At 51.3% G+C, this 14,141-nt stretch overlaps 1 protein-coding gene across 12 annotated transcripts in view; it reads left to right on the top strand.

Moving 5' to 3' along the window:
* Window positions 1-14,141, top strand: part of P2rx7 (purinergic receptor P2X 7) — a 40,055-nt gene that overhangs the window by 21,818 nt on the left and 4,096 nt on the right. For 8 of the 12 annotated variants that reach the window (XR_004516795.1, XR_004516789.1, XR_004516793.1 and 5 more), the window contains exons 8-13: window positions 724-860; window positions 5,606-5,696; window positions 6,954-7,019; window positions 7,292-7,441; window positions 8,862-8,963; window positions 11,459-12,942. Coding sequence is in view for 1 of the 12 variants with exons in the window: in XM_010604411.3 (XP_010602713.1) it covers window positions 724-860; window positions 5,606-5,696; window positions 6,954-7,019; window positions 7,292-7,441; window positions 8,862-8,963; window positions 11,459-11,950 (1,038 nt within the window). In the remaining 11 variants the exon portion in view is untranslated. Of the gene's footprint in view, window positions 1-723; window positions 861-5,605; window positions 5,697-6,953; window positions 7,020-7,291; window positions 7,442-8,861; window positions 8,964-11,458; window positions 13,206-14,141 lie in introns of those variants that run through there. The other 4 variants (XR_776421.3, XR_776427.3, XM_010604411.3 and 1 more) reach the window with 3 other exon arrangements.

A 14,141-nucleotide genomic window follows, 5' to 3' on the forward strand; every position in this document is an offset into this window, starting at 1 on the left:
TAGCTGGGATAACAGGCAGGTGCTATAGTGCTCCCTTGAACTTCTTGGCTTGTGGCCCTTCCCTCCATCTGTAAAGCTGACCTTGGGGCATCTTCAGAGAGTGCAGTGCCTTATTCTAATCAGATTACCCTCTGCCTTCTCTTGGAAAAGCACTTGTCTTTAGGATGGCAGTGTTTATAAGAAGGGTGCTTAAGACACCTGGATAACCCTGGATAGTCTCCCCATTTCAAGATCCTTTGTGTACTCATGCGGCCAGAAGCCTTCCTTACAGGAATACTGACAGGGAAAACAAATCAGAGTTATGAAACTGACAAGTTCCAACTTGGTCTCTCATGGGGGGCACTAGAGATTTCAGGGCAGGAATGCTTCGAATGCAGGAAAGATTTGTTGGATGGTATATTCTAGAAATAAGTCTAAGGAGCCAGGGATGGTGGCACACACCTGTAATCCCAGCACCCAGGAGGCTGAGGCAGGAGGATCACTGCAAGTTCGAGGCCAGCCTGGGCTCCATAATGAGTTTGAGGCCAGCCTAGACTACGCAGAGAGACCCTGTCTCAGAACACAACAAAAGTCTAAACACAATGGCACAGTCATGGGTCTGAACTCAGCTCACATTATGGGTCTGAAATCTTTCATCAGCCCTTTTCCCTTCCCTGTGTGTGCGACTGCAGCACCAGGGCCCAGCGGGCTTACAGACCTTCTCCTGTTGCCCCCCTACCCCAGGGAGGAATCATGGGCATCGAGATCTACTGGGACTGCAACCTGGACAGGTGGTCCCATCGCTGCCACCCCAGGTACAGCTTCCGTCGCCTTGACGACAAGACCGCCAATGAGTCCTTGTACCCTGGCTACAACTTCAGGTAACAGTTCTCACTGAGCAGCCGGCCCGCATGGTGTTGGGGGCCCCAGGCCTGGCTGAACTGCACGCCTGGCTGTCACAAACGTCAGTTTGGCTTCCTGAAGCAAGAGAATGAACACCCTTGGTAAGAGAGAAATAAAACTTGGATAAGAGAACAGCACAAAGGAGGAAAACTCACAATTCCTGTGCCTTGAGACAAAGATAACTGGGGGTCTCTCCCTTATACCAATTCTTTCCTGAGGCCACACTCTGGTATCTGTGTTTTTTTTTTTAATACCCAGGGCACTTAAAATACTTTGGGGCCAGCCCAGAGATTTAGCTCAGTGTTTCTGCAGCCTGCTTTGCATGGCAAGGTCCAGAGTTTGATTCCTGGTACAAACAAACAAATAAAAAAACCACTTTGGGGCCATTACATTTGTGACCACAGCATTCCTAACATTCCATGGTAGGGCTGGGGGAGTTGCTTAGTGGTGCAGGGCCTGCCAGGCAAGTGCCAGGCCCTGAGTTTGATTCCCCTTACCAGGAAAAAAAAAAAAGAACATTCCATGGTGTGGGTGTACTGACCACTGCAGCTTGGGGTGGGGGGTCTTCTACATAGCAGCTACTCAGTGGTCCCCTCTGAAGCTCCCTGCGACCCTCCATGGCAGTTATTAGTGCTCCAGGTTTCATCTGGGAAAAGGTTGATGATTTGCCCAAGACCCACAACTAAGAGTCCGAATTCTAACCCAGATCACCCTGATCCCAAAATGTACTCTTCCCCTTTTATATCAAGACTTTCTCACTTATTCCTCCTCCAAAATTGAAAATTTGTATCCTGGGTGAGGTGGCGCACACCTGTGATCCCCGCCCTTGGGAGGCTGAGGCAGGAGGATCTCTGTGTTTGAAGCCAGCCTGGACCACATAGCGAGACCCTGTCTAACCTATGGCAGTATCTTTATTTCTAGGATTTTTTTATGTGGTTGTATTCAAAGCTGTGAACTGCTGTACATTCTTCTCTGGCTGTGTGGACCCTCCTTCCTCTTCTCCACTCCCTGTATAATTCCATCCGCACTGGCCTATTATCTGAAATACTCCCGCATGGGTGCTGGACCATCTGTGGGCTGTGCATGTGCCGCAGGACTGAGCTCGTGCAGAGCCCTGCCTGTGAGGGGATGGCGGCATTTTCCTGGAGGGGATGTATCCTGAGCCCATTGTAGTTTAATTCCTGGGCTTGCGACTTGTTCACTCTGCTGAAGAGCCCACTTCCTTCCCCCTTGCAGCGAGGGTTCCCACGGTCTCAGTCCTTCCTGCTGCTCGGGGAGATCTGCCGTCCCCACCCGCATGTCGAACCCAGAGAAGTGTCCTCTGTTGCTTTGAGTCCAGTGCCATGTGTGTGTGTGTGTGTGTGTGTGTGTGTGTGTGTGATGCTGGGGACCAAATCCAGAGACACACACACACACACACACACACACACACACACACACACGAGGCAAGGGCTCTACCACTGAGAGGCCCCCAGATGATTGTCTTGGCCTTCTCTGTGCCCGTGGCGATGGCGGGGCCTCTGTAGGTCACTCCTCAGCTCACTGCGGGGTCACAAGCTGAGACATCCGTGCGGGGGGCACCACCCGGACAACAGAGCCTTAGAAACAGCCCAGGGGAGAGCGGCGAGGGTCCCTCTCCGGTACAGGTGCGGACTGGCAGCTGCAGCACGGTGCCCCTGCCCCGCATCAAAAGACAGCATCTTGCTAGCCCAGGAAAATATCAAAATTCAAAATCAGAAATGTGAGCCAGGTGTGACGGTGCACACCTGTAACCTCCACCACTTGAGAGGCTGAGGCAGGATGATTGCAAGTCACATGATAGCCTGGGCAACTCAGTGAGACCTTGTTTTGAATTAAATGAAAAGGGATGGGAATGTAGCGCAGAGCTTCCTGGGTTCAATCCCCACTGTAATGGAAAAAAGAAAAGAAAAAAGATCCAGGTGTGGTTTCTACTGAACATACTTGGCTCTAACACCATTGGATTTTTTACTTTTGGGGGTTTTGTTTTATTGTTTTTGTTTTGTTTTGTTTTGTTTTGAGACAGAGTCTCACCAGGTAGTTCAGGCTGGCCTTGAACTCACTTTGTGGCCCAGGTTGGCCTTTCACTCACAGCAATCTTCCTGCTTCAGCCTCCCAAGTGTGGGACTACAGGTATTCATCACCATAACCACCTAAAAATTTTAAGGACTGGAAATTCCAAATGTTGGAGAGGAGAAAAACAGCTAAAACTCTCCGGCATCCCTGGAGGATGTGGAAAATGGTATGGGCACATCAGGGAACTACTGCGAAGTTTCCTATAAAATCAAATACACACCTGCCCCATAATCCAGAAACCCCGCAATCCCACCTTACGAATTCATCCAAGAGGAATGAAAATATGTGACCACACAAAGACTCGAGTGCCGATGTTCGTAGAAGTCTTATTCAGAACAGCTCGCAACTGGAAACAGCCCACATGTCCAACAGCCAGTGAGTGGATAAAGTGCGGTACATTCCCACAGGAAAAGACTCCCTCCTATCAACAAAAAGGAACGAGCCACGGACACAGCAACAACACAGATGACCCAGTCCCTTGGACATCGGGCCTCGGGAAGGACAAGTCCAGACTACTCGGTGTCGTTTAGATGAAGTCTGAGAACAGGCAAAGCTGGTCGTCCACACTGAAGGAGATAAAATGGGCTGCAGGCCGGGTGGTGAGGAACGGAGTGGAAAGGAGAGCGAGAGACAGCTGGGGTGCTGGGATGCTCTGAGCTCGCGGGATGTAGATTCTGCCGGGGAGTTATTTGTCAAGACTCACTTAGAACTTGCACACTTTAACACATGCAAATTATACTTCAATAGAATAAACAGACAAATTCAACTAGTCTGTTTCCGATGCGTGCTATGAAGAAAATCCAGACATGGCATATAGGGAGGGCCTCTCTGGGCAGGGAGAAGGACCCCAGCAGCGTCACTCCCTTCCCTAAGGGTGGTGCCTTCCAATTTAGGAACACAGCCGGGTGCACTGGTGTATTGTAACCCCAGCACTCAAGAGGATGAGGCAGGCGGATCTCCACATGTTCAAGGGAAGTTGGGCTCCACAGTAAGTTGAAGGCCAGCCTGCACTACATAGTGAGACGTGTCTCAAAAAGACCAAAAAAAAAAAAAGAAGAAAACCACAGGAGCCCCGGTTCTGGGAAGCAATTTGGAAAACATTTTAGTATTTACAGTCTAGACCGATGGCCACATCACATGGGAGCCTTGGAACGCACATTCTCAAGCCCCTGGATGGACCTAGTTGGACGGTCCTAGGGTGGCGCCCAGCCATCTGTGTTTTCACAGCCCCCAGGGGACCTGCTGCTCACTCCGTGACAGCCACTGATCTGGACTCTTGAGCCTCAGAGTCTGGTCCTGCACCAGAATCGCAGGCCTTGCCTGTGAGCTTGGCGTGACACAGAACATCAGAAGGACCCTCTCCGCCAAACACTGAAGGAAAACCCACACTTGAGCAAGGTCCCTGGGGGAGTCACATACATACGAAAGCCTGAGGACGCGGGTCAGGACCATATTGTCAGTGGCCCAGTGAGCTTCCTTGTGACTGGTTCACCTGACTCATGTTGTTCTGTTTAGGCTGCAAGCTTCCTAAGCCTCCTGATGGCCTTGTCGCTGAAGTTTGTTAGGGGGACAGGATCTTGCAATGCAATTCAGGCTGGCCTTGAACTCACAGTGATCCTCCTGCCTCAGCCTCCCAAATCCCAGGGTTACAGGCGTGCGCCACCACGCTCAGCTTCTCACTGACTTCTGAGAGGGTCTGCTCAGGTAGTCAGGTTTCTTCCATATTTTACCCAAAGCAGCATTATAAACAGCAGGCAGGGTTTTTAACTTCCATGGACTTGTTTAGGCCTGCACAGTGCTTTAAATTTTGAGACATTTGCCGGGTAGGGTGGCGCACACTGGTAATCCCAGCGCTGCAGAGGCTGAGGCAGGAGTATTGCCAAGGGTTCGCGGCCACCCTGAGCTACATAGTGAAACCCTGCCTCAAAAAGTGAAAAGAAAGCAAGCTAGCAAGCGCGCATACACAGTCGGGACAGATTGCTGAGGTACAATTGTCCCCCAACCCCATAACTGGTATCTAAAATTCATCCATCCTTCTCCACTGCTTTGCTTTGTTCTAGAGGCCAGACCTATTGTTCCTTCTTAAATGATCACACTGCTTGAAGTTTTTTAAAAAATCCCTTTGCTTATTGTAAATCTGTATTGGTTAAACTCCTGTTTGCTTTACTCTTAACACGTTCACTATGGGGATGTGACCCGTGTGTCTCACTGCCGGGCGGCTTGAGGTGCTGGTGGCACACGCGTGACGGCCCGAACCTGCTGTGCCGGCTGCCCGATGCGACAGTCACGCGTGTGCCACCAGTGCTTCAGGCCGGGGGGGAGGTGTCCATCTGAAAGCCAGTCTCCGTTTTTTTTTTTTTGGTGCAGGGGATCAAACTCAGGTCCTCGCACTTTCGAGGCAGGCGCCGGAACCACTGAGCTAGATCCCCAGGCCACGGGGACGCTCTTTGGACCCCGGTGGGCAGAGAGTAATTCAGGGGCTTGGGTTGTGTCCCACCCTCTGCCAACGGCAGCCGACCCAGAAGGGAGACAAGACAAAGGGCTTGGCTCCTGGCTTGGTTTTCCTTTCCATAAAATATCAGCACTTTCACAGCGAGTGAGGTAAATATGGATCCTTCTCCTCCTGCAGATACGCCAAGTACTACAGGGAAAACAATGTTGAAAAACGAACTCTGATAAAAGTCTTCGGGATCCGTTTCGACATCCTGGTTTTTGGCACGGTGAGTCTCGTCTTCCAGACTGGGAGTTCCCGTTCTATGGCTGGGCCCTAACTATTGTGCAGGGACTTTAAGTGGGTCCTTTGGGTCACGGTCATAGATGGTCATGGTCCTTGGTGTCCTGACCAGAAACGGGCCATCTGGAGAGGATGCAGACTGGGGGAGAATTCTATTACTCTGGCTTTAAAAATGTTCTGGTATAGGAGAGGGGGGCGGGGAAGGAAGGGAAAGAAAGGAAATCCCTCTTCAAAATAGTTTGTAGGTAACAGAATCCAACTCAGATTGACTTGGGGAAAACGTCTTTTTGTTACTGTTGTTGATATAACTGAACAGTTCAGGGATAACCAGATCTCAGGCATGGCTGGATCCAGGTGTCTCAGCCTTGCCCGGAATCTGCCCCCCTCTGTCTCACATCCGTCCCCCTGCCTGGGCACTGTTCTCAGGCCAACCACCTCTGCATGGTGGCATCAGGCAGCTCCCGACACCTGACCACTGTGTGCCAGGGGTCTCAGCAGAGGCTCAGATGGAAGCCTCCGCTCTGAGGTGCCCCTGGTGCATCAGTCACTGTGACCAGGCCACACCGCAGGGTCCATGGTTGGTCATGGGGCAGCCCAGACCCTCAAACCGCCTGACTGTCCCCACAATTTAGGAAACTTCGGTTCCCGCAGCACACATGCTAAGGAGACGTAGCTGAGGGGCTTGAAAGCCACGGAGGATGGGACAAGGTGGGCACCCAGCTCGTGCAGGGCTCTCTCCCTCAGCTCCCAGCAGCCTCACACCACTTCCGGGCAAGGCTGTCGGAAACCCTCACCCAGATGGAGAACAGCCACCCCTCGGTGGTGCCCACTTCACATGCTTCTCTGTTGAGAATGTTCAAGGGAGCTGGGCGTGGTGTGCACGCCTGTAATCCCAGCACTTGGGAGGCTGAGGCCGGAGGATCGCTGCAAGTTTTAGGCCAGTTTGAGCTATAGAGTGAGTTCAAGATTAGCCTGAAGTACACAGCAAGACCCTGTCTCAAAAAAAAAAAAGAAAAATCTGAAGAAAGGAAGGAAGGTAGGTAGGAAAGTGAGTTAGTTCATAGGTCCAGGCACAGCCTGAACGGCAGAAACAGGTCAAGAGGGTCACAGTGTCGGTCAGTCCCACGGTCTCCACAGAGGTGAGCCCCAGGCTCTGCTTCCTGCCTGGGCTGACAACTGGATGTTAGAACAGAAGGGCTGCGCTCTGCATTCAACTTGGTGACTTATCCTGCTCTGATTCCAGGGAGGAAAATTTGACATTATCAGTTTGATTGTGTACATCGGATCTACTCTTTCCTACTTTGGTTTGGTAAGAGATTCCCTTTCCCGGGCTTTAAGAAAGTGATATGGAAAGAGGCGTGGTGATGCACACCTGTGATCTCAGCAGGCTGGGAGGCTGAGGCAGGAGGCTACTGAAAGCTGGAGACTAGCCTAGGAATTTGGTGAGACCTTGTCTCCAAAAAAAAAAGAGGACCAGGGGTATAGCTCAGAGGTAGAGCGCCCTGGGTTTAACCCCTAGTCCCACAAATACGTATGTTCAAGAAGAACCTTCACTAGCACTGGCGCGTCTGGGTTCCCCAGGCCGCTGTGTTCATCGACTTTCTCATCAACACCTACTCGAGCGCCCTCTGCCGGACGCACGTCTACCCCCGCTGCTCGTGCTGCGAACCCTGCGCGGCCAACGAATACTACTACAGGAAGAAGTGTGAGGCCGTGGTGGAGCCCAAGCGGGTAAGGCGCCGGGACTCGCATGTACCCAAAGTGCCTCTAGGTGAATGGCAAAACTATGGTAAGCCATAGCAGGGAAAGAATGAGGCAGAGGGCAATAAAAGCAAACCTTCTCATAGCATTTCCAAGTGCTTTGTATATATTAACTCACCAACTCCACCAAACAGCCCTTCAGGTAAGCATGAGGCATATGCCTGTGATGCCAGCGCTCAGGAGGCTGAGGCAGGAGGAGCCTCACAAGTTCAAGGCCAGCCTGGGCTTCGTAAAGAGACCGGCTCAAAACAGATAGGCATTACTATTATCCGTTTTGTCTGTAAGAAAGTCGAAATGATTTGCTCGAAGTCATACAGTAGCAAGTGATAGAGCTGAAATCCCAATTCAGGCAGCCTGGCCTCAGAATCCACGTTCACAGACGCTAAGCTATTTGGGCTGGCGTGAGCAGCTATGAAGACATTTTTTTGAGCGGGGGGGAGAGTTAATAGAACAATTATGTATGGCATATGTTAAAAAATAGACCCATAAACTATATACTCTCTACCCGTGCATTACACACACGCACGTAACTGTGTATGTATACACAAAAGTGATGTCGGTGGTTGTAGTCACAGGGAACTTGAGTCTTATCTGTATGTTTCGATTTGATGAATTTGGCCTTCATCAAGCGAGTCTGCTCTACTCCATGCTCTCACCCAAAGAGAAATCTCTGGTCCCTAAAGACAAAGAGGGCACCTTTGTCTTTCCCTCATACAAGGACATCCCTGTCCTCCTCCAGCGGCTGAATGCACAAGTCATGGTCCGCTATGTGTTCACAACTGAAGTAAGAGTTCACCTTTGTGACTAAAAATAATCACCGTTTCATGGCCCAAGATGGGGTGAAATTCAGCCAACAGGAAATGACTGGAAGCCGGGTGTGGTGGCACACCTGTAATCCGTTTCATGGCCCAAGATGGGGTGAAATTCAGCCAACAGGAAATGACTGGAAGCCGGGTGTGGTGGCGCACACCTGTAACCCCAGCACTCGGGAGGCTGAGGCAGGAGGATCGCTGTGAGTTCGAGACCAGCCTGGGCTACATAGTGAGTTCCAGGTCAGACTCAACTACATAGTGAGACCCTGTCTCAAAAACAAACAAAAAAACAAAATAAAATGACTGGAGGAGCTGCAGCACCATAACTCTCTGGGGAGAGAAAACACAAAGGAAAGTTTCCCAGAGCTCAAGGACCCACAGACCTGAGGCATAGCTCAGGGCCCCTGGGCTTCTTCCGGTTTTACTCTCAAGACTCGGAAACCTCAGGATTCGGGGCAGCTCATCGTTCAACACTGTGTTGCTTGGTAAATGGGATCAGTAGCTGTCATTGCTTAGATAGGCGATTCTTAAATACTTCCGTACAGAAACAGATGAGCTTTTTCATTTGCTTTCCCCAGACATTAAAGTACGTGTCCTTTGTGGACGAACATCACATCCGGATGGTGGACCAGCAGCTACTCGGGAAAAGCCTGCAAGATGTCAAGGGCCAAAAAATCCCAGTAAGTTAAAATATTTAGTCTTTTTTATTTTTTTATTTTGAGACAGGGTCTTGCTGTGTAGTTCAGGCTGACCTGGAACTCACTATGTAGTCTAGGCTGGTCTCAAACTCACTGTGATCTTCCTGCCTCAGCCTCCTCCTGAGGGCTGGGATTATGGGCAAGTGCCATCATGCTGGGCAGTCTTTTTTCTAAATAAAAAATTTACCACGTCATATAAATACATCTAGAAATTTGTACAAATCACCTCTGATGAATTTTAATAAAGCGAACATACTCATGTAACCAGCACCCAGATGTAAAAATGCAGTGTTCTGAGCTGAGCGGGGCTTGGTGGTGGAGTTATTGCTCTCTATGCACAAAGCCCTTGGATCAATGCCAGCCCTTCCAAAAAAAAAGAGACTATTCCTAGCAGAAGTCCCTCTCACATCCCCATCTCATTGCTACCCTCCTTTAAAAGTAGTTATCAGCCGGGCGTGGTAGCACACACCTGTAATCCCAGCACTTGGGAGGCTGAGGCAGGAGGATCGCTCTGAGTTCAGGAGGATCACTATGAGCCTGGGCTACATAGTGAGTTCCAGGTCAGTCTCAACTACATAGTGAGACCCTGTCCAAAAAACCAAAAAATAAAAAATAAAAATAAAAGTAGTCATTACCCTGTATCTGAGATTAGTTTTACTTTTTCTAGAATTTTATAAAAACTAAATCATATGCTTAGGTCCTCGACATACTTATTGGACTAGTTGGCTCCTTCCAATCCGTACTGTTTTTGTGTTATCCATGACATCGTGTATTACAGAAGTTCATTGTCACTGTCTGTATTATTTCTAGCTTATTTATCCACTCTACTGTCCATGAACATTTGTGTAGTTTCTAGTTTGAGGCTAATGCCAGTCATGCCAGGATATAAATATCTGGCATCTGCTGGGTGATCAGTCACCTCAGGGGGGAAGTGCCGAGTCCTGAGACCGGCATATGTTGCATTTTGGTTGATACCAACCAACAGTGCTCCAAATGCTGGCCCTCATTCACACTCTCCCTAGCTGTGATAACTTTCTTTTCGTGCCTGACTAATATTCCACAATGTGGACAGACCGCACAATGGACCCTTGACTTACAAACTCAATTCATTCCCAAGGTTGTAACTCACGTTGGTCAGTGCAGGCTCAGGCTCCTCTCCACAGCCTTCAAAGCCTCTCTCCGGTCCCCTTAGAGACACCGACCTGGGATTTCTCAGTGAACCCCACACAGGAGAGGAAGCGGCCGTGCTCCTTCCAGAGCTCTTTAAGGGTCACAGCTGTGTCTGAGACCATCTGGATGCAAAGCGGCCAGCATGTGGGTCGTAACTCAGGACTTTGGTTATAAGTTAAAACTTGAATTCTAGTCATAACCCAAGTTGTTCCTACGTCTGGCTGGCCGTAACTCAAGGGTCCACTGTACTTTGTTTACCCATGTATCAGTTGATGAATGTATGGGTCTTTCACCTTTGAGCTATTATCAATGGTGCTATTGTGCACATTCATATGAAAGAACTCAGTTTCTGATGTACTCAACTCAGGTCTTATTTGTCCAGCGAATGAGGTATATATCACAGAGAATGGATATGGCAGTGAAATCATGGTCACCTCCCTTGGAATACAACAGACACAGAAGCGGAGAACAAATATTTACTGTCCACTGTGTCCTGGCCACTGTCCCAGGCTCCAAGGATCCGGCAATAAACAAAGCGGATGGAGCTGGGTGTAACCTCATTATACCCCGCTGGGTACACACCTGTCACCCCAGCACTCAGGAGGCTGAGGCAGGAGAATGCCTCCAGTTCGAGGCCAGCTTGGGCTGCATAATGAATTCAAAGCTGCCCGAACTACATAGTGAGACCCTGCCTTAAAAAAAAAAAAAAAAAAAAAAAGCAGACCAGGCCCTGGCTTCCTCCGAAAGCAGAGTGGTCACCGAGTAACCACACACAGATGTGGCGGGTCATTCCAGGGCACGAGACTGCTAGAGAAGCGAGGGCACCCTGGTGTGCAGGGGGCCACGAGCGAGGGAGGCCGGGGCAGGAGATGAAGTCTGAATGCAAGCCTGGCTTTTCAGAATTTCCTTTTCCAAATCCGTAAAATGGAGACAAGGATACCTGGCCGAGGTTCTGCAAAGGCTTCCATGGCTTAAATACAAGCCGGTCCTGGTGCGCACACGGAAGGCTTGGCAGTTGCCCTAGTCACTAGCACATTAAATGCTGCTTTAAACACTGAGGAAGTGCAAGGACCCGAGTTCAACCCCTGGTAAAAAAAAAAAAAAAAAAAAAAAGAAAACCACCTTAACAGCTAATGAGGGCTGGGGATGTAGCTCAGTGGTTCCGCTGACTGCTCACAAGTTGCAAGGTCCTGAGTTCGATCCCCGGAACCAAATAAATAAATAAATACATAAACAAAAGCTAATGAAACAGAAGCACCTGGAACCGCAGGCCTTGTTTCCACTGACGGCTGTGGATCTGTTTGCAGAGAGCCCCGATGGACTTCACACACCTGCCCAAACTACCTTCGCCTCTCCCGGATCCAGCCCCGGCCCCTGGACACCAGATGCAGCCGCTTCGGGGGACGGGGACCCCCGGGTCTGGGGACAGCCCGGGCTGGTGCCGGTGTGGAAACTGCCTCGAGTCCCAACTCCCCAAGGGCCACAAGTGCCTGGAGGAGCTGTGCTGCCGGCGCAGCTCGGGGCCCTGCATCACCACCTCCGAGCTCTTCGGGAGCCTGGTGCTGGCCCGCCCGGCCCTGCGGCAGCTGCTGCTCTACCAGGAGCCCCTGCTGGCGCTGGACGAGGAGGCCACCAACAGCCGGCTGAGGCACTGCGCCTACCGCTGCTACGCCACCTGGCGCTTTGGCTCCCAGGACGTGGCCGACTTCGGCATCCTGCCCAGCTGCTGCCGCTGGCGGATCCGGAGGGAGTTCCCCAAGAGCCACGGCCAGTACAGCGGCTTCCGGAGGCCCTACTGACGGCTGCCCCGGCCGGCCGGGACGCCTTCCTCTCTGCAGGTGACCGGGCCAGAGCGACTCCTGACAGCCCCCACCAGCCCTCCAGGCTGACCCTCCGGAGGTTCAGCCCCGTGCCGTCCCCAGGGAGCCGTGTGGCCCTCAGCGTTCAGGGTCTACACCTCTGTCTCCTCCCTGCGCGGCCCACTGGCCCAGAGCCGAGGACAGATGGGACGGTGGCTGGATCTGTCTCGCCGCTCAGGGTGGGGAGGACAGACCGCTGCGGACAGCCTGGACCAGGGCCCGGCTGGAGGTGTGGCTGGCCGCTGACACTGGTCCCTCAGGACCCAAGGGCGGGCCGCCCTGGTGGCTTCACCCAGCAGCGAAGTGACACCGTGTGGTCTCAGGTCTCAGACTGGCCCCTGGCACTCTTGCCAAGGGGAAGCGGGCCCTGGTGAGAGTCACCGTCACCCCGAGGCCGCTCCGCCCCGAGGAAGCCCAGGCGGCTGCAGGGACACCACCAGCCGCAGCTCGCACACCGTCAATGGGTTCTGGGACGGACAGCAAGCTCCCCCGTGGGGACACAAACTGGGGCCTGGGGGCCGCAGGAGCTTAGCTCTCTACGAGGCAGGCTGAGGGCCACAGACCATCAGGTGACCCACAGAGGAGTCCCAGAAGCCAGCAATCCTGACTGCGACTCGCTCAGTACCTTCCCGCCCTCCGTGCGGGCCCAGGGCCCCTCTGTGCCTTTTCCAAACTGCGGTGCCACCTCAGCTGCTGCACAGCGCCCGCACCCCGGCCTCCTCTCTGTGCGTCAGCTGCTGGGGACATGGACTCGAGCGGCCCAACTCGGAGTCCCCGCTTCATGGTTTTGTCACCAGGGTCGGCTATTTCTAAACGAGACCCATTTCAAAGAATAAACGGACAACAGTGAATAATACTGAAGACTGTGACCGTCAGTCGGGGACTTATTTCCGACAGCGCTGGGGTTGAACTCAGTGGCTGCTGCAGCCTGGGTGAGCGCCCCCCCAGCCACACCCTTATTTTTTATATCAAAACAGGGTTCCCCTAAGTTCCCCAGGCTGGCCTCCAACTCATAATCTTCCTGACTCAGCCTCCTGAGTAGCTAGGATTATAAGCCTTCCCCCTGGAGCCCAGTTTGATAATTTTACCATTGTAATAGTTGCTTAAAACAAGCAGCTTTCTACTGCTTAGTTCTACTATATTAATATAAAATAATTTTTAAAATATGAGTAAAATCCCCCTTTTTTTCAGACAGGGATGTAGTTCAGGCTGTCCTTGAACTCATTACGTAGCCCAGGCTGCCCTTGAACTCATGGCCATCCTCCTGCCTCAGCCTCCCAAGTGCTGGGATCACAGGTGTGTGCCACTGTGCCCAGCAAAACCTTCTTTTCATCTGCCTTTATACTCAGGAATCGAGTTAACTGTGCCAGACTGGATTTTCATTTTTGACTACCTTTTCAGGGATATTTTCCCCAAAGTGGACAATGTGTGGCTTCTTCAGAATTACACTTTTTTTACCTAGAGGATTCTGTGCAACAGCTACTTCTGATGGTCTCTGAGCCTCTAGACCTTCATTTGCGGTATCTCACTGCGTGTGTGTTCCTTGTTGAGCCCCCAGACGGAGTCAGAATTGGGAAAAGCAGTTGTCTCCGGACCCTCCACCATTTCCCTTCCCAAGCCCAAGAGGCCGTAGGTGGAGGTGACGCCTACGCTTCCTTCGGTAACAGGGATCATATTTGAGCTCTTGTTTTCATCTTGGGGGATCTGCTTTGTTTTTTTCTTTTTTTGAGACAGGGTCTTGCCACATAGTTCAGACTGGTTTTGAACTCACTGTGCAGCCCAGGCTGGCCTCAAGCTTATGGCAATCCTCCTGCCTCAGCCGTCCAAGTGTACCCTGTTGTACCCTGGTACCCTGCTTCATTAAACTTTCTAAACTTTTTTTTTTTCTTTCTTGGTTTTTTGAGACAAAGTCTCACTATGTAGTTGAGACTGACCTGACCTGGAACTCACTATGTAGCCCAGGCTGGTCTCAAACTCACAGCGATCCTCCTGCCTCAGCCTCCCGAGTGCTGGATTACAGGCCACCATGCCCAGCTTACTTTCTAAACAATTTAAAAGTGTATATAGGCTGGGCGTTGTGGCGCACACCTGTAATCCCAGGTGTATATATATATATATATATATATATTTT

The sequence above is a fragment of the Fukomys damarensis genome, unplaced genomic scaffold (genome assembly GCF_012274545.1).
Source record: "Fukomys damarensis isolate Sample0158 unplaced genomic scaffold, DMR_v1.0_HiC HiC_scaffold_12, whole genome shotgun sequence".
In the NCBI taxonomy this organism is placed as follows: Eukaryota; Metazoa; Chordata; class Mammalia; order Rodentia; family Bathyergidae; genus Fukomys; species Fukomys damarensis.